Source organism: Fundulus heteroclitus, chromosome 13 (genome assembly GCF_011125445.2).
Source record: "Fundulus heteroclitus isolate FHET01 chromosome 13, MU-UCD_Fhet_4.1, whole genome shotgun sequence".
Lineage (NCBI taxonomy): Eukaryota > Metazoa > Chordata > Actinopteri > Cyprinodontiformes > Fundulidae > Fundulus > Fundulus heteroclitus.
The window spans coordinates 18,903,314-18,927,817 of NC_046373.1; the positions used below are offsets into that span (position 1 = coordinate 18,903,314).

Below are 24,504 nucleotides of genomic sequence, written 5' to 3' on the forward strand. Positions count from 1 at the left end.
TTAATTATATGTCCAGCTGTGAAGCTGATTAAAAATCCAAATGATCCAGTCCTTATGTTTGCAAATGCTGATCAGGTTATTTTGACATTTTGATGTGTTTTTCAGTTTTTCACCATGTCTTCACTTTTGTCTTTGCCGTATGGGTTGTTTGTAAGAAAAAATGTTATCCAACCTTCAAATCTTCTGAGGGATTTGGATAAAACAATAACACACAGATGCTCTCTGAAAACATTCCTGCTGTGATAAAAGCAAATATAAAACGCCTTCTGTACTCTGGTAGATTTATTATATGCAGGAAGTTTAGCTGAAGAAAAACCAGTGTTTAATATTTAATTTGTTTTCTGTATTTCTGTCTGATATTTAAACTTGTTCTGTCTAAGTCTAGTAAGTAAACCACATCATAATCAAATGCATGTATTATTGAAAAAGAGATGTCAGTTTATATTTCCTTCAAATAGGCTGACTGTAGCTCATGTTTCTTTGTATGTGATTAAATGAGAGAATGAAGTTACTGAAATTGTTGATCTTTTTTGTTTGTTTAAAATTCAATCAAATATCTGAAGGTGTCAGTTTGCATCTGTTTGATCAGGTCTCACTATAGCCAAGTTGCATTTACCTAAGATTTATAGTTTTCAGTGACAAGAAGCAAAAATGGGCTGAATTTCACCTTAGCTATTATTTAATTTGGCAGATATCAAGCCGTTTCCTTGAATGTGAAGAATCTAGATTTCATTCTGTTTTGTCTTTTCTTTCTAAACTGAATATCACATGCTGTATTTGTACACATACTCTTATGATTTGTACATTAAATAAAGCAAAAGGGTTTAGTTAGTTACGTTTAATAGGAACCTGCATCATGTCGCAGGTACCTATTAACCTACGTATGTTTAGTATGTAGTCGTCTCTTTCTCAAATGAAAGACCCATGTGACAGTTGAGTATTGTGAACACCTATTGGCCACTTGTTGGGATTTTGAGTTCTCATTTGACAAACTGACACTGCATGAGTTTTTTAAAGTGATTTCCAATTGAAAACATTAATAAAATCATCAAAGTCTAGACTACTTAACTAGAGTGATTTTTTTTTCTTTCAGTTGTGACAAAATTATTTTTAATACGATGACTGACTGAAGGTTAGTGGTTAAGTAAGTAAATAATTAAAGGTTTTAAAATGAAAACTAGAGTAATGTCCATCAGACCAGATCTTTCTATTGCAGACTGTAGTTCTTTTAGAGGGACAGGAAAAATCGTAAAAAATGAAACATGGAGAACTCTTCTTTTTTTACGCATAACAATGTCAATATGCTACTTTCATTTTGACAAAACTGCTTTTATTTTGGTGGCTGCTAACCTGCGGTCATCCTAAAACTAGAATCTGAAAGAGACTGTGGAGTTTGTAAGTACGGGCTGGCCAATAAATTATCACTGGAATATTAATAATATTGATACGCACGATTGGAAATGCATTATTTTCTATACATTTTACAGACTTTGCATGGTAATAGTTAAGCCTATTGGATGGAGTCGCACTTCATTGTATGCTCCCACCTGACACAGACCATGGAGCCCAGGGTCCAATCCATGAGACTGGGCTTGGCAGTCACCAGGAGAATAGCTTTTGCCTCACTGCATTGCGTTAAGCGTGACGTTTGGTAGAGCTAGGATTATGGTGTTGGGCTGTTCTTCAAGGTCTCAAGGACTTTGTTCCAATGAAATTAACTCTTAACAGTTTAGCATACCAAGGCATTTTGGGCACTGTCATGATCCCAAGGGTTGTGGAATCATGACGTTGGGGATGTCCTCTTCCTGTTCCAACATGGCTGCACACCAGTGCACAAAGCTACGTCAATAATTACATGGATGAGTGTATTTGGTGTGGGAAAAACCTGACTAGCGTACAAGAAACATCCTTACAGCAACCCAAGAAAACAACTTAGGGTCGAATCAGGACTGAGATTGCGAGCTAGGATTTGTCGTCTAACCTCGGAGATGTGCTTCTGGAAGAAGAAGAATGTCAAAATGTCTCATAAACACACTACTAAACTCGTAAAATTTATTCCCGGAAGAGTTTGACGGGCTGAAGAGAAGGGACTAAGAATGGGGTGGCACTTGAGTTCATAGGAGTATAAAGGAAGGTGAGCGAAAACGTCTGGTTTCATTATGCATTTGCTGAAGGTAAAGGGACTCTGGTTGTGGGCAACAGAGCTCTTCTTTTTTTAACTTTTTTTGAGAATTTTTTTTTATCTAAAACATTATTATTTTAAATTAGATAATATGATGTTTCTGTTGTATAGTATGCCAGATTTTATTGTTCAATGACTCACGTTACCAGCAGGTGATAAAAATCATATTTGGAGTTTATTATATTTTGGAAATATTTAAATTTAGCCTCACCAACAATCATAGTTACTCATGTGGTCCTTTCAAGTTTTTTATTTTGCCAATGGATGGATGGATTGATGGATGACGTTCTGTTTATAGACAAACTTGCTACAATCAAACATGCACACCCTGGTCTCTCTTAAACCCCCTCTCATGAAACAAATCACAAAGCAGCTGAGCTACAGAAAGGGTTCAGCTGCTTTTTCTAAATCGTCCAGTTTTCAGCCATTGTGCATGAATTAGTGATAACATTCCCACCCTCCTCCCATAAGAGCAGAGCTCACAGATAATCCACTGGTACTGCACTGATAACATCTTACAGCTGTCAGGCTGGGACTGCAGCGCTGACTGGTTATTGTTTTATTTATGAAACTGTTTCAGTTCACTTTTGCTGGCATGCGGAGCAAATGCCATGACCAGGCAGCAACTCGCACATGTATTAATTACCAGAATGTTTCATCTTAATCTGAAGGATTTGGCATTTTAACATTTCTCAGATCGCTCCCAGACAGTCTGTGAGCAGTATTGGATGTTTAATCAGGAATCTCAGTGAATAAATGATAAATCCATGATTCCTGCAGCGTCTTGAAAAGTATTGGTACTGCATACTTGACTTTTCCCACATTTTTGTCACATTATCAAAACAGAATTCAGTTCACAGGATTTTATTTGATAGATCAACTCAAAGTAGTGCTTCACTGGGAAGTGGGAATAAAAAGATGCGTGGTTTTAAATGTTTTTAAAAAAAAAACTAACTGTGAATGGGTTGCTTTCATATTCACCGTCTCTGTAACAATACTTTGTAAAACCAACTACACCTCTAAATCTCTGACAGCTTTTCACATCTAAAGACTGATATTTTTTTATCTTTCTTTTTTTTTTGCAATTATCTCAAACTCAATCAGATTAATTAGAGAGCCTCACGATGCTTAATTCTCAGTTGAATTTAGGTCTGGAATTTGACTGGGTCATTCTAATAAATTATCATGTTTGAACCTAAAACGCTCTGGTCGTTTCATTGGGACCGGCCTCCTGCTGGAAGGTAAACCTCCACCCGAGTCTCAAGGTTATCCAGCCTCTAACGTGTTTTCTTCAAGGATTGCTCAGCATTTAGCTCTGTCCATCTTGCAATTAACACCCACTAGCCTCACTGTTCGTGCTGAAGAAAGCATCCCAACAGCATGATGCTACCATCCCCTTGTTCCACCATGGTGATGTGAAGGATAAATACTTCTCCCCAGTTCTTTCTCTTCTGATGCAAAGCCTCAAGGAACAGCAGAAAAACTTGCTGTGTCTGCGATGAGGTCAGTCAGTAAACAGAAATCAATAAAATGCTGTCAACGTTTTTTTTAAACAGAAATCAATAAATTCAGTTGGTCAGAAAAGGACAATTCTGTCAAGGTGTCCTTGACTCGGCATTACTTAAGCAGAAATATATACTTTAGTAGTAAGTGGGGTCAAACAGATGAAGGCTGCAGCTTTATTGCCCAGATCCTCGCTGCAGTTATTGGTAATGTTAAACATTTATTGCAAAGGATTGTTATAATGAAATTGCACCCGAACGCGTTAGAAGCGAGCAGAAATAAGGACGAGATTTTACCGGGAGAGACGGAAGGCATGCCGAGGAAACTTTTATGGTTAAATCCTTAAACAAATAAAAAAAAGGTTCATCAGTTTTTGTGAGGCCAGAGTGGCTGAAAGGTTATGAAAGAGGAGGATGAATGCCTCCCTGGGGTTTAATAGCGACAGAAGAGGGCTGCAGCGCCGTCCTCCTTTCACAAACTGGCTCAGGACTCGTTTCTACCACAGTCCTCCATTTTGGATCGAAGTGCCGTAAAAACCGGCCCGTTAATTGCAGCATTAACTCAATCAGGTACGACTCAGAGAAGGAGTGCTTGTGTGTGGATGTGCAGGTGTTGTCTTTTTTTTTAACGCATGGGCTCCAGTAATGAATTGAGGTGCTGAGGTAAAGAGAAAAAAAAAACAGCAGCGTGTTGCCGGTCCGTGTCGGAGGACTTGATTGTAAGAGACTCAGCGGTGGTAAACTGGGGACTGTGTGTTTGAGCTGTGGCGGTTTGTGAAGCGGGGCTTTATCCTCCTGATGAGGCTGATGTTGATTACCCAGGGGAAAACGTTTTAAGGTCATCGCTGATGGTGTCCAGCTGACCTCATCGTAACAGAGAGAAGATCCTGCAACACTGCATCTTGTAGGAATGCCCCAGAAGCATTCCTGCAAGATTTTTATTTAATTATTTTTACATTTAGTGGTAGGTTAATGTACTAATTTACTAAGGCAAGCATGTAGATCACTTGTGAAATAAATAAGGTCCCAATTCTCTGATTTATAGAAGTTGTTTTAATATTTGCTCTGAAGATGTGCAAGCAAATAAAGCAGCAAGGGAAGGAAAAACTTTGCAGGTCTAAAAAAAATGCATTTCCGCCACACCTCCCATCAAGTATTTGTGATAACTAGCGGTGAGGCTTTTTCATCACTGTGGAAGAATTTTGCCCCTACTTTTCTTTGCAGAATTGTTTTATACTTCACGTAAATTGGATTTTTTTTTTTTTGGCATTTAAGTCCGGACTTGTTGTTTTGAGCCATTCAGTGGTGGACATACTGCAGTGCTTTGGATCATTGTCCTACTGCATTACCCATTTATCTTTAAGGTCACAAACCGATGGCTGGAAAACATTCCTAAGAATTTTCTGGTCAAGATCAGAATTCATGATTTTTTAAATTACAGCAATTTAGGTCATGAAGCTGCAAAAATAACTATATATATATTTTTTTAAAAGGCCCAAACCGTTACACTGCCAACACCGTGCTCTGGAATGCTGTAAGTCTTATACCGGGTGTAACATGATACGCATATATTCCAAGAAGTTCCACTTCATCAGTCCACATAAAATTTTCCAAGAAGTCTTGGGGATCATGAAGATGCTTCTCTCTGGTCAGCAGTAGGTTTTACCTAGGAACTCCTCCATGGATGCCATTTTTCCATTCATGGGGGAGTTCCTTTTGTGACGTTCTTCGCTGAATAGTTGATGTTTCTCCATTTGTGGATAATTGCTCTTCCTGTGTTTGTTGTAGTGACTTTGTTTCTCATCTGTTCCTGAATTACTTCAGATTGGTTTGTTTGTTGCTTTTTGAGATCTAGTCACCTACTTTATGCTGTCAGACAGCTTCTATTTGATTACGCCTTTGACAGAAAATATCGATGCATCATATTTCTATTCCAATCTGTCAAAGAGATTTTTTTTTCTGCCGTGGTGCACATGTGGAGAAATGTGTTTATTTTGCAGAAGAATATCAGAATTGATCAGGATCAATGTCGCTGCCAAATCTTTTGACACATCCAGCACTACTTACTGATGACATCCATGAAAAAAAAACGGTGGAGAAAATATTTAAACTTAATATTTCTATTACAGTTTTAAAAGGGTGCCTGTGTGTCCAAAAGACACAGGTAGAGCACAATTCTGAGGAAGAGGGGAGGGTTAAACCTGATATTTATCACTACAATGATTAGTGTTGATTTTTTTTGGAACGATTGGCGTATTTTTCATCACAGGGATTATTTATTTAATGCGGTCGCTCCAAATAATCAGTTTGCAGCACGAGCGTCTACTGTAACCCAACCTCACCGCCGTTATTTATTACTGTCTATATTCTCCAAAGACTCCCTTCTGTGCAGATGTGTAAGATGTAGCAGTGCTATCTTTGTCTCATTCTCATGTTCTCCTCCCTTACTCCATCTCTCCGCCCGTTCCTTTACTCCACCCCCTGCATTCTGCCTCCCCTGGTAGTCCTCACCAGCTTGTGCAGCCTTTACTAACTAGCTGTGCACTCCCACTCGTAGGAAAATGATGATGAGACAGCAAAATCACAGCAGAGACAATGCAGGGGCAGAAAGAGAAGGATCTGCAGGAAACGATGCGAGAGAGCCCTGAGTCTTTTTTTCAAGCACTTCTACCTCATGTGCGTTCCTTCTAAGGGGACCATTATGTCTCTTTCTGGACCTTCCTTTCCTTTTCTTGGCTCTTTGTTGTCATCATCATTCAATGCATTTTGCCCCCTCACTGTTCCCTCTTCCTCGTCCTATCCTAACTTATTAAATCTGCCTCACTCCGCCCTCCCTCAGCTTTTCTTCTCGTGTCTTCTCACCATTGCTCTCTGCCCGGGAACCCTTTTGTTTTGTGCCACTAAGTGGACGGCTTATATAACCGGCAAACACCTGAGGGGGGGACTCCTCTCTTCCTCTCTTCCTCTCACCCACACACCCTGCATCGTTTCACTCCATCCTTTCCCTTCGCTTTTGTTTTCTCCTGCCTTCTGACTTACATGCGTTCTCTGTCCCCCCCCATTCCACTCTGGTGCTGATTATGTTTGAAACAAATGGCCCTCCCGCGGTGGAGGTTTGGGTAGACGAGATGAAGTAATAAGCAAAGCAGCAAGCAGTTATGGCCCGGTTTTAGGTGCACCGCGATTTTAAAAGCAAGTCGGAACAGTTCCACCATACTGTTCTTGTGGATTAACTTCCTCTTTTATTTGAATGCCAAACACAGTGAGTAGTTTTATCCAGATGTATTAAACATAGTGTATAGTTATCTCTCTCCCCCACATGGGACTCCAAGCTGTCAGTCAGCTGTATACGATGAAGAAATCATGTCCATTTTTAAGCTGTTTTCTTCATCAAAACACCAGAAAGCTTTTGCTTTTGCAACCTTTCTATTCTTTTTATTATTTAATAATTAGTCTTTAATAATAATCATCATCAGCATCATCTTTACTTGTCATTGCAACTTTGCACGTTCCAATGAAATTCGGCGTCCTGCTTCCTGCTCTAACCACTACCTAACCTCTCCCCTATTTGCCGTGTATGTTCCATTGAGAGTTATTGATTCAGACTCTGAATCAACATTTCCATGGTCTAAATCGTATAGATTTCAATTGAAAAAGTATGTAACAATCAGAATCAAAACGCTTTAATTGTGTTCTGATGTCCTGAACTGTACATACTTTGTCCCAGATATTATGCAAACCATCGCTTTACAAATCTATGTGGAAAATACCTATCGCATACCAAATTCTATTCTTATTCTTCATGTGATAACCTTTACAGTTTTGTTTAATTGGACAAAACAATTGACTAAAGGTCAGTTTCCCTCTTTGCCAATTTTTTACAGATATTGTTTCACGAAGGACCTTTATTCAAAGTAATGATGGGTAAAGGGTTAGAGAGATAGAGGGGGAAGACTTGCAGGAAAGGTCCCTAGGTTTGGGAATTGAACCTCGGACAGCAGCCTTAAGGCCTCTGCGTTTGGGGGACCAGCTGTACCACTACGCCACACGCCACTTCAGCACTTTGTCTCTGTTTTGCACATAAATTAGCTCTGATTGTGATAATATGCAAATATATTTATGATATATATATAAAAAATCTGATGAACCATTTTGAAAACATAACTTTTCCATATATAATGTGTTCTGTATATAGTGATGGTTTATAATGAGAACCATATGGGCAGTTACTCAGGGCTGTATTAGAAAGGGGACACACAAATGTCTTGCAGATTATCTATTTGCAGTCTGTTGGCTGGTGGCGCCCTCAGAATATAGTCCTGCCCGAGAATTTTCTGAAATTTCTACATTTCGATTGGCTGGGGGCCGTCAAAAAGCACGGGGTTGTAGCCAAGGGTGTCATTAAAAATAACACACACCAACAGTGTCTGATGCTCCAAGGCAACATAAATGTCGCTACTTTCCAAATCCCTTAGCTGCTGCTCTCCTGCGCTGCTTTGTTAACTCTTCTTCTATGGTTTTATTGTAGCACCTTCTCTGGCAAGAAAACAGTTGAATAATATATATAGATAGATAGCCGATACTGTGACCCATGGTATATAAGATCAACAGCAAAAACATATTAATTGCCGATCGATTTCTCACGACAGTAAATTGATAAAATGCTGTCAACGTTGGGGGTGGCAGCTTTCCCTGTGTTGGTCCTTGGATTCAGGTACTTACAGATTCACTTCTATACAGAAAACCCCTATTATTATTATCTTTACCTGTCACTTTATACATTTCATATTAAATAATACTCTATATTCTTCAGTGATGGTATCAAGGCGTTGGTTGTTTGTACCTGTAATACTTTATTGGTTGGTTTTGCTGTTCTTTTTACATCTCTCTTTGCAGGTGTAGAAGCAGATTCAGAGGATGTTGTATTGTTCTCACCCTTTCCTCTCCTCTTTTTCTTTCACCTTTTCTCTCTTTTAGCATTTTGTCTCATCCGTTTCCTTCCTTTTTTCTCTTCTACCTTCCCTTTTCAGTGTCCATTGAACATGAAATAGTCCCGGCATAAAATCTAATAAAGCTTATATAAATATAAGCATATAAAAATCAAGCGGAGCACTATGGTGAAAGCAGTAAGGCTCCACTTGTGAAAGTACAATCTGTTGGGCTCTTTTTGGCATTAATACAGCAATTATTAATTTCAGATTGACAGACAGGACACACAAACAAAAATAATTATTTACTGAATATTACACAGTATAATATATTGATTTTGCTGCGGTAATTGATTTCTTGCTTATTGTGAGCTATGCCACCTGGTGGCATAAACAGATTACTGCACAGATCTGGTCTGACACTTGAAAAGTGTTGTTTCACGTGTGTCAAAAGACTGCTCTCCCATTGTGTTTCCCTTCAGGATTCTGAACGACGCCTTCATATCCTTTTATTTTTTTGTCTCCTAGTGATGAGCTCCTGATGATTCGTGGCTTTTTAATTAGTTTAAACTATCTTTGTTCTGAGTCTCTCCTCCCGGTTTTTAATTCTGTATTTAATCAGTGGCTCTGAATGCAGTGTTGTTTTAATTTAGCCTGTTAGTTTGCATGTTTGATTTTGGCTGTTTCTGTGGTTGATTTATGTGTCGGTGTTCCATAAACTCAGGACTCTGAGAAATATGCAGAAAGCTCAGCAGACATTCTGTTAGAGGAAAGCGTGGAGCTCTCTTGAAAGGAAAAGTATTCCCTCTTCAAAGTGCTTTTAATAAGTTATGAGACTATTGATTTATGAGCATTAATATAACCTAATGTGGTTTTAAGCTTATTAAAAATGTGCTAATAAGCCGCTTTGGTATCCTCTTCTGCTCAGTTAGCATCTTTTTTGTTCTGGCCTCTTGTAAATGCTCAAGGTGGACCGCCTTTTAATGCCTTACTCACACTTTTATCCACAGTTATTACAGAAATAGTCAAACACACACTCTCCTCGGATAGTTTCAGCTCTTGTTGAACACTGCTGTCCTCTACAATAAACACTCACTCAAACTTTTTACGCAACACTTGACTCCCTCTAACTTTTTATGCCCCATATCTCGTCGCTTGCCCCCACCCCACCACACCTCTTCCACCACGTCCCCCCTCGCCCACCCTCACTAAATATGCTCCCTGCGAAGCGTGGCTGCGTCGTCTCCTCCCTCAGCGCTGCGAGACAAAAGTCTGTCATCATCCCACATCTGCAGCAGCGGGGACAGAAAGCACGGATGAGATTAATGGTCGTAAAAGAAGAAGAGTCGTTAAAAAGTAGATAAACATCTGCCTTGGCGTGGGGGTAGACGCATTAAAAAGGATAAAGATCTGGGAACAAAAGGTGCAATTGTAACGCGTTAGACAGTGAGACATACGGAATGAAAAGCATGAGGTTTTATGCCATTTCCTGCCATCGCTTTTTAATTGAACAATCAAAACAAGCGGAAACCTAAACGAGTCACGGGTCTGGCGGCGGATGCATTATGGCATACACGATGATGGATGGTTATGACTGCGTAAGTGCTTTTATAGGAATAAAACAGATGATGTGTATGGAAGAGAAGACAACCGAGGGACAAATATGGTTGCAGAGGGAGGCGCAGAGAAGTTAGCGCTGATGTTCAGCACAATATCCCCACCTAATGGTGCAAAGGAGCCATTACGGCTGGTTGGAGTGGGTCACACATGGCTGCTGCTGAGGACAATTCCCATCTCATCAGCTCACCTGCAGGAGCCTTTGTAATGATTTCTACTTTGTCTAATTACAGACTGTGTAATTTACATAATAGGTGCACTCAGTGTTACACACGGTGTAGGTGGCGGCAGTCACAGCACCCTGGCAGCTGTTCAGTGAGGGGCCTAAAGTCAGCTGAGGGGCTCATTTTACCACCGCATCTGCTTGACCACAGAGAAACTCTGCCTACCTGCTGACAACAGGCTCATCCGTCCGTAACGGCTCCCCGAGGAGTTCGCTCCGTGATGGGTACAGCGTGCAGCCTGGCCCCCCCGCAGCCAGAACATACATCGCCCCTGACAGGATCTCCTTCTACCTCAATGACCCGGACGTGCTCAGGGCGGCGGGGTGGGGTGGGGGGATAACACCCTGGAAGGCAGATCATCATTCCCAGCATGTCCCTCGGCCCTCGCCAGGACGTATTAAGTAAGAAAACGCGTGTCCCCATGAGCGGACAGAAGTCTGAGCCGCAGTCGTGACATTTTTACGGCCCCCTATCATTTATAGATGCGCGTGTTAAGATGTAGCAGTGGGCAGAGTAGTCGTCTTGCAATCTGAAGGTTTTGGGTTCCATTCCAGCTTCCCCTGTCACACTTTGATGCAACCCTGGGCAAGACACTGTAACTCCAAGTTGATTCTCTGTTGATTCTTCCCTCCATTAAGGACATTTCATCTCAACGCTGCGTGGCCCGAGCCCGTAACATCATCAGGGACCCCTCACACCCCCACCATGGACTGTTCTCCCTGCTGCCTTCTCGGAAGAGGTTCCGCAGCATCTGCTGCTGGTCCACCAGGTTCTGCAAAAGCTTTTTCAGTGTCGCCATCAGACTGTTGAACTGCTGAAGCTATAACTGGCCCTCTGTACCACATCCGCATATTTGCACATTTGCATCATTGCCTCCTTATCCAGCATTACAAATGCTGCCGAACTCTCAGTCTTTAAAATGCATTCTTGCACAAATCATTTCTGCACATACAAATGTTTTTTTTAAGAAATACTCACCTGTACACTGTGATCGCACACTGTCTCTTTGTCCTGCATTGCTTACATTTCAATTGCTGTACTGTGAAATCACTGCTGCCCTTAGTCCTGTAATTTTATCCTGTAATTTACTTTATTCTGTAATCTACTGCAATTAACTGAGATTTCTTAAGCTGTATGCAAACGAAATTTCGTTCTGTACGCACTCTGTGCATACAAAATGACAAATAAAGTTGTCTAAGTCTAAGTGTATGAATGTGTGACGGAGTGAATGAGGCTCTAGGTTAAAGTGCCCCGAGCGGTCAGTATGACTAGAAAAGCACAAAATAAATTCAGTCCATTTACCATTTAAAAAAAAAATGTTTTTCAGAGTTCTCTACTACATCAAAATACTTTTCATTGATTTAATTACATTAATATAGGGTTTTCCTTGCCAGCCAAATGTTCCACAGTATATCTTAAAGCATTGCAGGTTCTTATCCTGATTTCTTTTTCTAACTTCCAGGCTTCGGAGAGAGGGGTACACCGTGCAAGTCAGCGTCAACGACTACCTGGACATCTACTGCCCGCACTACAACACCACCCAGCGTGGGACGCTGGAGCGCGTGGTGGCCGAGCAGTACATCCTCTACATGGTCAACTACCGGGGCTACTACACCTGCAACCCCCAGATGGGCGTCAAACGCTGGGAGTGCAACCGGCCCCACGCGCCCCACACGCCCATCAAGTTCTCTGAGAAGTTCCAGCGGTACAGCGCCTTCTCGCTGGGCTACGAGTTCACCGTGGGCCAGGAGTACTACTACATCTGTGAGTCACTGGCTCATTGTGATGGATGGAAAAAAGCCTGAGGGTGCCGCACATCCAATATCTGTGATCTGAGGCTGTAATTTAGAGCGTCTCTTCACCCACACGTATTGATGGTGTGTGGGTTTTGATAATAGATTGTTCAGGAGTTCAGCCGAGGATACTCAGTTTCCTGGTGCTGTTGTTTCTATACTGCAAAAGTGAACCCACGTCGTGCGCGTTATCGGATGTGGTCTTGTTAGGAGCACAAACTTTAATGGATTTTATTGGGATTTCATGTGCAACATCAACACGGGGAATGCATGCTTTTCAAGGGGACGGAAATGAGACGTGGTTTTAAAATTGTTTTAGGAATTAAGACAGAAAAAAGTGTGCTGTTGATTCAGCCCCTTTTACTCTGATACAGCTAAATAAAAGTTTAGTCCAACCTTTTGCCTTCAAACCTTATGTAGTCATTAAATGCATAAATCATGTCAATACAATTAAAGAGATTTTGAGAAGTTTGTTGGAGTAAACGGGATGACGAAGACCAAATAACCCACCAGACAGGTCAAGGAGAAAGCAAGATTAGATTATAGCATAAATCCCAAACTTTGAATCCATCATCTGAAGATGAAGCATATGGCAACAGCTGCGAACCTGGCACCACATGGCCGTCCGCCTGAACTGACGAGCTAGGCAAGGAGAGCATTAATCAGAGAAGAAGCCAAGAAGACTATGGGGGAGGAGCTGCAGAAGTTCACCGCTCAGGTGGGAGAATCTGGATAAATGTTAGCCGTGCGCTTTATCTGTTATTGTTGAAAGAAAACCAATAAGGGGAATGCAGATCAATGTCTTGCTGAAGAGCACTGAGACAGTACCGATGAATGTGGCTCTAATGAGAAGTTTTGTCCATTTATCATTTAGAGTAGATCAAGTTAAAAAAAAAATGAGAACCAGGCTTTCGGACCAGACACTGTTAATCTGTGCTAACAAATACCAATCAACAGGAGCATATCTTTCTATAAACCCTGATGCCGCCAATGTTTAAGCCCTGTGAAGCTGGTCAGAGTTGACGGGAAGATGGATGGAGCTAAATATAAGACATTCCTGGAGGAAAACCTTTAATAGTCTGCAAAAGACCTGAGACGGATGAAGTTCACCTACCTGCAGGACCAAGACTCTAAACATACAAGTTCCAGCGTCTTATTGCTTAAACATTTTTAAAACAATGTTAACTGAGCTTAAATTACGCACAGTTAGACTTCTAAGGTTACTTCTGCAATGGATTTTATTTTGGGTATTAGAGTAGAGAGAAAAAAAGCTTTTTCACGTTTAATTTGTCAAAAAAACAAAACTTTTGTAAAGCCACCACAACCATGCTCTGCTCTTTTTGTCAACCTGCAGAGGGCACAAGGTTGACATCTAATGTATGTTTGTCCTCTGTTTTAGCCACGCCCATCCACCACCACGGCCACAGCTGCCTGAGACTGAGGGTCTTTGTCTGCTGCTCCACTGGTGAGACTTCTCTGCTTCCACGCTCCCTTTCTCCTCGTGTCTCTCCACGTCCCACAAACACGGAGAAAACAAGGAGGTTGAAAGTTGCAAACAGGGCAAGAAATAAAGGAGATCTAAGAGCCGCGTCTCAGAGAGAGAGAGAGAGGAAGGCTTTTCTGCCTTGACGAGGTTTTGATGGTGCCGTTTTCTCCCTCAAAGCAGCGCTTCGAGAATGACAGCCTAATGTTATTCTCTTCCTGTGCGCTATTACAGTAATGCTCTGTCTCATTCTGCGACTGACATTCTCTTGTGAAGATGTACAAAAGATGCAGAGGGAGAGAGAGAGAAAGGAAAAAATACATTCAGCCGTGAGAATCAGATCTCTCTGCCCTCCCCTCCCTCGGTCACTCCTGCTCCTCTGCTTTCTTCTTGACCGCCCCCTCCGCCTATCTCTCTGTCTCGCTTTCTTCCTCTCTGATGCCTGCTGCTGCGTATAGTGTGAGTGTTATTTTTACCCCGGTAGTCTGCGCTCTCCCCTGCAGGCCTTTGATCAGGCAGCGTGGTACAGAAAGCCTCCCTCCTCTCCTCTAACCTTGTCAGCACTAATACATCCCACTCTCGGGGCCAGCGTCGATGCCCGTGTACGGATCACCTTAACACACCCCGGCGTCGCTGCCAATCTGTTGATGCACCTTCATTTGCATCGGCGTCGCTGTGTGCGTTGGTACATCTCCGCCCTCAATTTGCCCGATGTGTGCCTGCATGAAAAGGTTCATTGCATTCGGTCACAATTACAGCCTGCTATCAAAAGCGTTGTTGACTTCAGGTCCACTTTGTTCTCTCCATTGCCCAGTTTAACCCTAACAGAACTAACCTGACCCTAGCCAGATTGATATCACTCCGCCTAGCTTCACTCACATCCATCTGGGACATCTCCCATAGAGAGTTTTAACAATTTTATTGTCCAGCCAATCAGGACGCAGGGCTGGAGTTTCATAGATGTGACGTAGTGGAGAAGCGACCGTGACGTGAGACTGTTTTGATTCAGACAACAATGGCGGCTCGCATCAAGGAAGCAAGCGTTAACATTGATGCTGCTATTTCTTCCGTGTTGTCCAATCTACCTAATATTGTTTCATTAAAAGAACATCAGAGAACGCCTCTGAAGGCTTTTGTTGGTGTGAACAATGTTTTCGTCCTTCTCCCGACCGGATTTGGCAAGTTTTGTTTTCCGGGGCGCGTCCGTGGCGGAGCGGTTAGCGCTAACCATGTTAGGAAGCCTTTAGTCCTCAACGCGGTCGGCCCGGGATCGACTCCGACCAACGGCGCTTTGCCGCCTGTCTTCCCCCCTCTTCCTGTCAGCTCACTGTCAATAAAACGCGTGCCACTAGAGCCACAAACACATAAAAAAAAAAAGTTTTGTTTTTTCCTGCGTCGCTCTCATCAGCGTCACGGGTTGGCTTCGGTGTGAGTGGTTGAAATAACACGTTGATAAAGATGACAGACAAGTGGCTTATCCAATCATATGCAAGGATTTTTTATAAGGCCCAGCCTTCTGAAACGCCATTCCTATGGATCTGTCCCAGATGGAGAGTGGAGCTAGGCGGAGCGAAATCCATCTGGCTAGGGTCAGGTTATAACAGAACAGGGCTTCAGGATAAGCAGACTTAGCTGCTAGGATGATTGGACCACTGAAAAACATTGCTCTTGTCTGTGCATCGTCAACAGGAACCGAGACACAGATCGAACAGAGAAAACCACTTTTATTTCAAGGGTTACACGTTGTGGGACATAATACAGTGAACAGATTTGGTTGTCTGGACTTTGTGTGGGCCATTGTAACACCTTGAGTCTTTTCTTTATTTTACAATTTCCCTCTTATCAACCCAAGCACAATTTAAGAGGAATAACTGATGTCTAAAAAAGTTTTCTATTTGATCAAATGGGCCAAACAAGAGAATAATTTTCACGTTGATGTTGAGGCTAAATTTGGACGGCACGTACCCCTGCCAAAATGTCAGATTTTTAAAGGATGTTTTCCTTGGCTAAATGCCAGAGTTTCTGTAGAGTTTTATAAAGACCTAAATGTATGCAGATTTTTCTTACAAGATCTGAGATTTATTTGTCTTAAATTTGTGCTTTGTTAAATTACTGCTTCTTCAGTCTATTCTTTCCGCTTATAGAACTGGAATTTTGTGTGTTGAAACACTGAAATGGAAAACGTTACGGTTACACAATCCACACCCAAGTCTATCGTCATGGTGTAGTGAACACTTAACAGGGTTTGACGTGAAAACGGGTTTTAATTCTTGGCTAAAGCCCATCAGTAGCAATTATGAGGCTTACTGTATTCTGCATGATCTGAAGTTGGCATAAAAAAAAATACCAAAGTCTGAAAACAAATCTTAATCGGACAAAGTTTTATTTACTTTGCTTGTAATACTAAGCAGGTATTATTTGTTGAAGATAACTTAATGTTTGTGTTTAACCCAGATGAAAGTCATAATGTTTTTACATTTAATATGATGGGCTGGTTTACAGAAGGTTTACACGGTTCACACAATGCAGACAAAAAAGATCAGAAATCTTGTTTTTTCCGATGCAAATTCACAAACCTAAGCCACACTCCCATATTTGTTTTGGGGGAAAGAAGCTTTCTTCAACTTCTTCAAATTCAAACTCTTTCTGATTCGACTGTAATGAACTTTTAACTCCATGCCGGCTGTAAATAACTCTGTTTTCATAGAGATGGTCACGTTTGCTAATGATCAGTTAAGCAAATTAATTTTATTGGCTGCAACATTCCTTCCTTCCTGCTTTGGAAAGCAACAAGGTGCGTATGCACTCTTAGTTTCCATTTTATGCAGTCTTTTTAAACAGTTCCGATAATATTAAAATTATTTCATAATATGTTTTTATCCATATATTAATACTACTACTAATAATAATAATAATACACCTTTTAGTGATGCCTTAATACTTAAAACCCTGGAATCGATTGTACTTATTTATTTATTTACTTACCAAATCAAAAAATATACCAACATCTTTAATAGGTTTGGCAGTCTGCATTTAAACCTACTGTAACTTTTATCATCTGGTGTTTTGAGTCTTGTTACTGATTGTAATTTATGGGTGTTCTAGACATTTATCTATACTTTTTTATGCTAATTAGCTCAAAAACAACTACAGTATTTGCTATTGCATCACCAAATAAATATAAATGAGCCGTAACAGGACAACAGCTTGAACAAGACCGTTTGTAACTTAAGAGAATCAACATTTCATCTGCAGCCAACATGTCCGCCCTGTCAGGTCAGAGCCAAGTTGCAGCAGATCCATGTTATCCAAAGGTCGTATTGTAGTGCAAACAGAGCAGAAGTAAGTCTTACATTTCCATCATTTCCGTGGATTTAAGGCTCTCCGCCTTCTCCATTCAGCGCTGCTTCTGCTAATTTTACCCATTTTTTTTTAGGTTTGAGCTTTTGTTGCCAGAACAGTAGATATTGCTGTACAGAGGTTTGTCGATGATATTTTGAGCAGTACTCTTGCTATTTTTAAACAACCTGGTGCGCGGTATAGCTGCAACATTAATCCATGCACGCACACATCGGCAAACCCAAACTGAATTTAATTCCAAGTCTAGACAAACAGTCAAAGTAATGATTTCTGTCCCGTAGTCCCCAAATAAATTCTTTAAATCCTCCAGGCGCAGTCTGGATTTACTGTCCACAATTTCTTAACTGTTTCTCCAATCCACTTTGACTCCACCAAGCTGACCTATTAATGTACACAGATTAATCATGCTGTAAATCTCAGTCCTCTCTCTTTCTGACTCTCTCTCTCTCTCTCTCTCTCTCTCCCTGTCTCTTCCCATAATTGTTGTTCTCCTCCTCTGCCTCTTCTATCCATCTGTCTGCCTCTCTTGTGTTTCTCAGCCTCCCAGGCAGATGATGACTCCGATCAAACTTCTCCCGACTACACAGTCAGGCCGAACATCAAGATACACAACATTGGTAAGTGGCCACAAGTCAATGGAAACGATCAGTTCCCATTCCCCTTTGACTGGACATGGGAAACATGTTTTGTGTATATTTTAAGCACTTTAAGACATTTCCTACAAAGCTGCACGAGGCCTGTCTACTGAGGCCTGTAACAGGGTATCTGATTAATAAATCTGGTTTCGCAACAATGGGGGTTGGAGCTGGATTAAAGGGCTATTTCACAGTTTATGAAGAATCTGCAATGCATTTGGTGATCTCTTGCTTAGAAACTGAAATTCTTGGACCATTCAGACCTTAACTGGATCACTCTTGACGGAACAAGGGCTCTAAAACACAAACTGAGAAATGGTGAAACCTTTTTCAATGCTTTTTTTTGAGCCCCGCAAGTTGTGAAAATGTGAAATGCCAACCTAGACTGAATTATTCAGACTGAGTTAAGATTATGGTGGTATTCATGCAAGGACTAGCTCTCTGTGTGCAGAGAGGCCTGCTTGGATGCAATGTGTGGTGGGCTGTCCTGTTTGAGGTCCCCATATGATATAGGCTCGGCGTCATCCAGCGAGAGCTTGGACTCGACCTGCTGCTCCTCTTCATCGAGCAGGGACCGTCCCTTGTCTTCCATAGATGCCTATGGCCTAACCCTAGTTTTTATCTAACCATAATTTAAACCTAATTGAGACCTTAGTCCTAAATCTAACCTCTAGCCCGGAAAAAAAGAGAGGACTTTTTTTTTTAGCCCTCTTACATCAAAGTCCTCACTTTACTAGTAAAATGAGCAGAAAGATTTCTCGCTCAGACAAGAACACACACACACACAAATTTGTAATTTACAAAATTGTAAATGTCAGCTGTTTAAGTTTCTTTTTTATTTTTTTTTACCTCTGCATGTTTTTTGTGTCTGCAAGTGGCATCATGACTGCAACTTGGTCTGAAATAAACATGCTGGTAGAATTTTATAGCAGCTCTTTAATTGCTCAATTTGTTTTTTTAAAGAAACTTAAAAAAAAAAAATAGTGTTTTATCGGGCTCCTGTTAAGATAACCTATCTCATTGCCATTACAATACAATGAAATCCCATGGTGCAATCTTCCTAGATATAGCAGCAATCAATCATACAATCGGAGGGATTATGTATTTCCAGCAGTTTGGGGGTTGGTGATCAATGTGTGTGTGTCTGCTGGCATGAAGCACCTTCACACCTTTTAATAAGCTACATTTTTCGTACTCGAAAGCTAAGTCTACGGTTGAAACAGGAGAAATATATATATTTTATGTTATGTGTTACGTTAAAAACACGTATCAAAATAGGTACGTCCTGCTAGGAGGTCAGAACTTACTGAATGGACTACTGACCTCGGAGCATCTTCATTTTCCCTCGAATCAGTTAGATTTCTGAAAGGTTGAAACATATTGCATAACCAATAAACCAAAGAAACGTAGATTTAGTTTTTCTATAAGTTTTATTGGGTGAACGGACTTTGGTTAAATCAAGGTCACATAGCTGCAGTATGCAGTAAGTCTTAATTTCTGGCGTTATTGGCAGCAATCATTTATATTAGCAATGTTAACATGATAATTACAATAAATGATGGGAGTGAAAGGAGCCAAACCTCTGAAACCGAATTTGCCTCTCTGCTGACCTTATTACACTGTTCATTTGTCACTGTCATTATAAGATTAATTATTTCCTCCATCAGCTGCATTAATTCAGTCATAATGCTGCACACGGTTTCATGACCTCACGTTATCTTACATGAGAATGATCTTAATGAGCTGCACACAGTGAGGCATACAGAACGCTTAGGGACACCGCAGAAGAAAGTTTTTGCATTTGCACAGTGATCTAAATGGACTAAAAATAAGCATAAAAATGAGTTCGAATGCGTTCAATGTTCAGATACTAAAGTCCCGGAAGCAGTGGGAGCAACGGTGCTCTTTCCAGAAAACTCTCTCAGCTATTCTTTTTTTTTTTTTTCCTGTATACAAAAACCCACAAAGAAAATTGAGGTCTTACAAGAAACCAAAGGGTTGTGTTTACCTAAGGAGAGCAAATGTCAGAGAAAGAGTTAGTTGTTCAGTGGAGTGGTTACGTAAACCCTCTATTTTCCTTTGTCTTTTCCCATCCCCATCTCAAACAAAAGCCTTTTGCTGGGAATCATTTAGCATCCTTTTTTTTCTGGGGCGCTGTAGGCAGTCTGTGATGAGGGCTAAGAGAGCGTGACCCTCCAGAGATGGAAATCAGAACCAACAGACACCAGCCAAAAGAAGAAAAAAAAAATGCTCAAACCTTAAGCAGCCTCAGCGATTCACAGTTTAAGGAAGGAGGTCAGGACAGAAAAGGAATATAGGAGAGACAAAGAGGAAATCGGTGAGATAAGAGATGGTGGAGAGAAATGCAGCAGTAAACTAAAAAGGACTGATGAAAAATGAAGAAGAAAAAACTGAAGAGGAGGCAGAAAAAAAAGAGTGCAGAGGAATGGGAAGCAGTAAAAGAAAAAACTCAGTGGCGGCCGAATTGCTCAGCAGTAACTCCGTCTCCAGCTTACGTAGAATTTAATACATAAAACACACACACACACACACTGGCAGGAAATCATAAAAAATCCTAGCCTCCAGCACTGTGATGCATTCTGCTGAATACATTCGGAGGAGGCTGCACAGATTGATGCACATGCACGCAGCCACACACACAGGATTGTGCTTTACAACAACCCCCAGTGGCTCCACTGACCGCTGGACTCCCACTCTCTGACTCAGCCTCAGGACCAGACCAGCCCACAGCATCCATCGCATATGTTTGCCCTTCTGCCTTCCTTTTTTTCCCCTCTTAAATCATTATCTAACCTTTTGCGTCACATTTTCCTTATTTAACTCAGTGTTTCAAGGATAACATTGCTCTATTACAGCCACAGTGTGATCATTGTGTTCTTTGAATGGAGTATCTAGAACTGCGGCCACAGCATTAGTAAATATATGCAGATTGTTTATATCATGGTCACAATCTTCACCCTTTATTCGTCTTAGCAAGCTTTCCCACTATTGTATTTACATATGGCACTGATTTTACATATTCACTTGAATGTTATGGCAGTGCACAGTCATAGGTTTCCTTGCTAACGACCTCCCACAGGGAGATTTTCTAATGTTTAGAGCAACAACTGCTATCATTTTTATAGTAATGGTTCTTCATTTGATTAGTTTTGGTTTTGGATGGTGTCACTTTTCCTGAGTCTTCTACTTGATCGCGTTTCCATATTGGGGATTTCAGTTTTCCTGGGCTTTACGTTCACTGGAAGAAGGTCCTGGTCTAAGAGTAAGACTTTTCAACAAGCCTGGGGCTTTGGTTAATGGGCGGGGTTGTGTGCGGCCAGGCAAAACAGTGCGTGGCTTGGAGGAGTAAGGTGCAAGGAGGAGATGAGACAAATCTATCGATTTTATACCCTTATTTTATAATAAAAAGTAGTTTTGCAATGTTTATAGGTGAGAAAGTATACCTCCAAACTTAATCTGCACAAAAAACATAACCTAAGTCATGTTTTTTGGACTATGGGAGGAAGCTGGAGTGCCTGGAGAGGACCCACGCATGCACAGGGAGAACATGCAAACCCCATTCTAAACTTTTTCGAAGTTTGAAGACGTTTTGCTTCTCATCCAGAAAGCTTTCAATTCAAAAGTCTGGGGTAATGTGGAGTTCCAAGCTTTATATTATTGCCCAAAAAGGCGTTGTTATGGCTTAGATAACATGCAAATTGAACCAAAAGTGTGGTCCACGCCTCAGCAAAGGGGAGTCGTTAGGGTCATCATTGGCCTGGCTTACAGGGGAGATGTTGTGATCACCTGCATGGAGGTGAGTATTGAGGTGAAAATTGGAAGGAATCAAACCTACTGCTGTGTTGTAAGTTTTTGAAAGTTGAAACCTGAGTCCTCCTCCTCTGTTTAAAGTTGTTTTTTTCTCTCTTAACGTAAATGGCTTCCTTCACCCCCCCCCCCCCCCCCCCTTTCAAATCATCTGTCTTCTTTGTCCAAAATGTGAATATTTTGGTCCTCAAAAGAGTGTCCTTTGTCCTTAAGTTGTAGGTGGACAGCAGAATCTTGTCCGGAGGAGGTAGCTCTCCTGTGGTGGGCCTTGCGTCTGTGGAGAGGTTGTTTGGTTTCTCCAATATAAAGATCAGAACATTCCTCACTACACTGAAAGCTTGGAACTCCAGACTTTTGAATTAAGAAAGCTTTCTGGATGGGAAGCGAAACGTCTTCAAACTTTAGAAAAAAGTACAGCTGCTTTGTTTTTTTAACTGTTCTTGGAGTGATCATGACCTGGATGACTGAGAATCTTCACCAGCATATGCATAAAGACCCAGGGCAAGTGTAGGACTTGAACCCAGGACCGTTTTGCTGCATGGCAACAGTGCTACACACTGCCCACAGAACGCCAGACCGCGTGTAACTACTATGAAGAAGAAAATTGAGAAAGCTTTCTGGATGGGAAGCGACCTTTTTGTCTCATATTTTGAGACATATTCTTAGTGGACTATGCTGTATCACAACTGAAGACTAACTCCAAACAAAGAGACTTGATTCACAGTGGCGTATATGGTAATTAAGGGAACATTGTATGGTAACATGTTTCAGAAGTTTTAGTTTTGCACCTTTGCAGATTTTCAGATGCAGAAAACTCTGTAAATTACATGTCAGGAAGAGGGAAAACAAACAAAACCATGTAAACACGGCCTCTTTAACGAAATTTCACAGTCAGCCCAACTAACCTGGAAGAGAAAAGGAAGGGGAAACAATTAAATACTACTCAGGCTGTCCACTGTAAGCATTCATCACACTTAATCAGTTGTTTGTCGAGAAACTGGTACCATTTGCAGTCTGCATGAGAGCAGCGCTTACAAATCACTTTCAGGAACAGGGCCACTGTTTGTTTGCAGCCTGTCATCTTGTCTAATTCGCTAGCTGTTCTTGCCCTATTAAAAAAAAAGAACTTCCACATCGCTGCAATTAATGTTGCCGGGTCCAGTGCACAACACGACCCACAGAAATGATTGATGAACTGTGAAATAATTGGATTTGCTATTTTACTCCCTGCAGTTCAATTCTTCCGGCTTGTTTACGATGCTATTTATGAATAGCAGCAGTGTGTTATTGCTGACCATCTTAGAGAAAAGAAAATCACTACAGTGGTAGTGATTCATTATTGCTGAATTAATCATCTACAGTGTTGGTCGTTCTTACAGATTTCAACAGACATCCATATTGGAAAATGATGACCTGAGTATATACAAATTGTAGTTTTCAAATGATGATCTCGTTTATTATGAGTATTGTTGTTATGTTAATATTATTAAACCATTATTCATACAGGTAGTCACACTGGCACAAGTTCTCATTTACAGGAGAGACCTTTAAGGTAAAAAGCATTTCAAAGCAACCATTGTGAAAATAGAATCATCTCGACTGTTTAATCTTGAAAAAAATACATTGTTTTTGGTTCAGTTTTTTTTTTCCATTCCCAACCGTAGTTACTTTCTTACCTCTTGTATCATTAAAGTATCTAAAAAGTCCCTATCTAATGGCAAGAAGCATGCCTTAACATAGAGCCAGGTTAGTTTGGATAGCTTTTCCCCCCCCTTCTAAAAAACAAGATCATCACCAGAAAACTAAATATAGTATTTACTCAATTTACTGTATCTTTGATGTCATATTGTGTTCGAGGATCATTGAAGTGGAACAACAAAGCAAAATTAAAAAACAAACCTACAGAGTTTTTGCACAGCCAAAGCGTCACGTCACCTCATACATTCATTCATCCGCTGCAAACTTCTTACTTACCCAGGTAAATAGCAAAGAAAAAAGGAACAAGTGTCTTCTGTTTTGTAAAAAAAAAAATTAAAAAAAGCGCTATAAGACTTCTAATGTGCAGAAATTCTGAACATGTGTCAGAAAGTATTTAATTCAGAAAATGTCTTCATCTGTAAAGCCTCCGAAGGCTGCGATGAGAAGAGCTGAAGCTGTGGTGCTCAGTTTCTGCTTTTTGTAATATCCAAACAATAAACACGAGGCCTCTTGAGCTCAATAAACCAAGTTTTTTAAGTGTCGCAGGTTGCAATGGCCATAAAATAGACTGGTGTCTAAGCGATGTTCTGACCAAGCACTCAATCATTCTGAAAGTCTGCTTAAAGTAAACAGCTTCATCAATGTCATCCTAAAAACCACATGATAAGCTCTTGGCTGAACTTATTGAATTTATGGGCTTTGCTTTTAAAAAATAAATACGCTTTGAATAACTGAAAGTAGTTCACTTTCATAGATGCTGTGTATGTTACTCCTATGCAGCTGCAGATGCACGTTGCCTGATGCTGTTTATGGCTCACTGTAAATCTACCATCGCCGCAGTGTCGCTGGCAGGAAGATTTATCTGCCCAGACAACCTTTCTCACTTATTGACAGTCCAGAGCTGATGTTTCTCATCTCACTGGAAACGCCTCGGGTGTTTTTCTGTGGACAGAGGAGCTATTCTGAGTGCCTCCTGTTGTTCTGTTGGGCCTCATACAGGCAGGAATGCTCTTGGAAATTGATTTCAGGATCTTAATTTTGGACCGTGGAGACAGGTGTCATACTAAAGACCTTTGATAACTTGCAGCAGCCCGAGGCATTCAGCATCCCCCCGCGTTTGTCTCCAGCTGCAAGATTTCTTAAAAGGCAAAGGTTTTTAGGAGAGGTGATTACTCCAAGAAACTGGGGCCTGTAAACAAATCTGTAAGAGTGAGTTCACATGCAAGGAACCAGAGAGTATGAACTTTTTTATTT

General features: G+C 41.0%; 1 protein-coding gene across 1 annotated transcript in view; it reads left to right on the top strand.

The window, feature by feature from the left end:
- Positions 1–24,504, top strand: part of efna3a (ephrin-A3a) — a 117,166-nt gene that overhangs the window by 87,357 nt on the left and 5,305 nt on the right. Inside the window, exons 2-4 of the mRNA XM_012875312.3 lie at positions 11,916–12,217; positions 13,646–13,711; positions 17,629–17,706. Of these exons, the coding sequence (XP_012730766.1) occupies positions 11,916–12,217; positions 13,646–13,711; positions 17,629–17,706 (446 nt within the window). The remainder of the gene's footprint in view (positions 1–11,915; positions 12,218–13,645; positions 13,712–17,628; positions 17,707–24,504) is intronic.